Source organism: Anomalospiza imberbis, chromosome 37 (genome assembly GCF_031753505.1).
Source record: "Anomalospiza imberbis isolate Cuckoo-Finch-1a 21T00152 chromosome 37, ASM3175350v1, whole genome shotgun sequence".
Taxonomy (NCBI): Eukaryota; Metazoa; Chordata; class Aves; order Passeriformes; family Viduidae; genus Anomalospiza; species Anomalospiza imberbis.
The window spans coordinates 1,238,814-1,241,483 of NC_089717.1; the positions used below are offsets into that span (position 1 = coordinate 1,238,814).

Sequence of the window (2,670 nt, forward strand, 5' to 3'; positions counted from 1 at the left end):
TTAAAATGCTGGGACCCCTCCTGATCCATGAGCCCCCCCCAGTGCAACAGGACCCCCCACTCACCGCCCCTCCCCCATCCATGGGAACCCTCCCAAATCACAGCAGCACAAGGAGAAGAAGCCAACACCATCCCCTCAGCCAACGGGGATCACCAGGACCACGGATCACCAGGGCTCTGAACAACAGGGGTCACTGGGGATCATCCAGGGGGAAACTGCCCATGGGGGATGGAGCTGGAGCAGCGCATGAAGCGCTTCCCTCACTCCAAGCTCTTCCCTCACTCGGGGCACTAACAGGGCTTCCCTTACTGGTGCCTCCCTTGGTGTCTGGTCAAGTGAGAGCTCCTGGAGAAGCTCTTCCCACACTCCCCACACTCGTAGGGCCTCTCCCCGCTGTGGATGCGCTGGTGTCTTCTCAGTTCAGAGCTCCACCCAAAGCCCTTTCCACATTCCAAGCAGGTGTAGGGCCGTTCCCCAGTGTGGATCACCTGGTGCCGGATCAGGTCAGAGCTCTCTCTGAAGCTCTTCCCACACTCCCCACACTCGTAGGGCCGTTGCCCAGTGTGGATTCTCTTGTGTCCGATCAAGTTGGAGCAGTGGTTGAAACCCTGCCCACATTCCAAGCACTCGTAGGGCCGTTCCCCCGTGTGGATGACCTGGTGCTGGATCAGGGTGGAGCTCCGGCTGAAACCCTGCCCACACTCCCCACACTTGTAGGGCCGTTCCCCAGTGTGACTCCCCTGGTGGCGGATCAGGTGGGAGCTCCTGGAGAAGCTCTTCGCACACTCCCCACACTCGTAGGGCCTCTCCCCGGTGTGGATGCGCCGGTGCACGGTGAGGTGGGAGTTTTGCTTGAAGCCCTTCCCACAGTCGGGGCAGCGGAAGGGCCTCTCCTCTGTGTGAATCCGCTCATGGAGGAGGAGAGTGGAGGTGGTGTGAAACCTCTTCCCACACTGGGGACACTCGTAGGGCCTCTCTCCGGTGTGAGTCCCCTTGTGACGGATCAGGCCAGAGCTGTCTCTGAAACCCTTCCCACACTCCACACACTCGTAGGGCCGTTCCCCAGTGTGAACCCTCTGGTGCTGGATCAGGGTGGAGCTCTGGCTGAATCCCTTCCCACACTCCCCACACTCGTAAGGCCGTTCCCCAGTGTGGATCCTCTGGTGCCGGATCAGGTTAGACCTCTGGCTGAATCCCTGCCCACATTCCAAGCACTCGTAGGGCCGTTCCCCAGTGTGGATCCTCTGGTGCTGGATCAGGTTAGAGCTCTGGCTGAATCCCTGCCCACATTCCAAGCACTTGTGGGGCTTCTCCCTGCCATGAGCCTTCTCCAGAAGCTCCATGCTCCGGCTGGATCTCTGGCCGCCTTCCTGGCTCAGGGGGGCTCTTTCCTCCCCACAGATCCCTGGGCTGGGTTTGCAGCCCCTCCTCCTGCAGGATCTCCGGGGCTTTTCCTCCTCCTCCTTCATCCAGAAACGCCCTGGGAATGAAAAATCCTGGTTTGGGGAAAAAACAAGAGGAGAGCAACTTGGACTGGAGGTTCCTCCTAGCCACACTTCATCTCAGGAAGTCATTGGGAATCTTGTGTCTGTGAGAACCTCCAAAACACCAAGATTCAGCTCAAAGATCCTGTAAACTTCAAGACACAGAGCAAAAACTCCCCAAACCTCTCAAGTCAGCAAAAAACCTCCTCCAAAAAATAAAGATCCAGCTGACATATAAAACCAAAGCAACAACATTTGGCCCAAGCAAGCTCAGAAACACCAAGATTAACCCCGTGAAAATCCTGGATCCCCCTCCACAGTCACCTGCTGCATGTGGGGGGAGCAGCGCTCCTGGGGCTGGGGGGAGGCTGCAGACACAGGGAGGGGTGGAACCTTGTGCTGCTTCCTGTTTCTGCTCCTCCTCCTCCTCCTCCTGTGTCTCTGCTCTTCCTCACACTCCTCTTCCTCCTGCTATTCCTCCTTCTCCTGCACAATCGCACCTTCTCCTGCCACGTCCATCCTTTGACCATTTTGTTCCTCAATCCTGCTTCTCCTTCCCTTCTCCTCCTGCCCCCAGGCCCAGCACCCACTGCCGGCTCCCTCTTCCCCCCAAACCCACAGCATCCCAGCGCAGGGGCAGGGATGGAGCTGGGGCAGGTCGGGCTGGGGCAGCGCTGGGCTCTCGGCCGCTTCCGCCCGCACTCGGTCCCCACTGCAGTCGCTCCCGCCAGGACAGCGCGGGGGGGCCCGGCCTTGGCGCTGCCCCACTCCCACCTCCCCAAATTCCCCTCGCGGGGGCGATGGGGCCGAGGGGGGGGCGCAGGTGGGCTCCAGGTGGGGAACGCTGGGAGCTGCGAGTCTGCCTGGCAACTGGTGAGTCATCAGCGCCCTGCGCTCTGATTGGCTGAGCTCTGCCTGAGGGCTGGGGCTGCAGCAAAGAGGGGACACCCTGCTCCAGGGGGGATGTCCCGAAAACGGGGGACCCCCATGAAAGGAACAAGAGGAAAGTGTCTTTACAAACAGATGCTGTGAATCTGCTCCGAGATAGGGCCAGGCACCTGTGCATAAGGAAGTGACAGGAGAAGCCATCGGTTTCAGGAAATGTTATCAATTAATGACACAGACTGCTGCTCAGCCAAGGTCCTGCTCAATTCATGAACTTCCCGAAGAACAACAAAGACTTAAC

The 2,670-nt window shown here is 59.3% G+C and overlaps 1 protein-coding gene across 1 annotated transcript; it reads right to left on the reverse strand.

The window, feature by feature from the left end:
* Positions 1-293: 293 nt before the first annotated feature.
* On the reverse strand, positions 294-1,655 carry LOC137464140 (zinc finger protein 436-like). The gene has a single exon (XM_068175466.1). The coding sequence runs from the start codon at positions 1,467-1,469 to the stop codon at positions 306-308; it is 1,164 nt and encodes a 387-aa protein (XP_068031567.1). The 5' UTR covers positions 1,470-1,655; the 3' UTR covers positions 294-305.
* Positions 1,656-2,670: the final 1,015 nt, after the last annotated feature.

Bases quoted from the DNA above. Each gene is read 5' to 3' on its own strand.
- LOC137464140 (XM_068175466.1), bottom strand. From the start codon at position 1,469: ATGAAGGAGGAGGAGGAAAAGCCCCGGAGATCCTGCAGGAGGAGGGGC.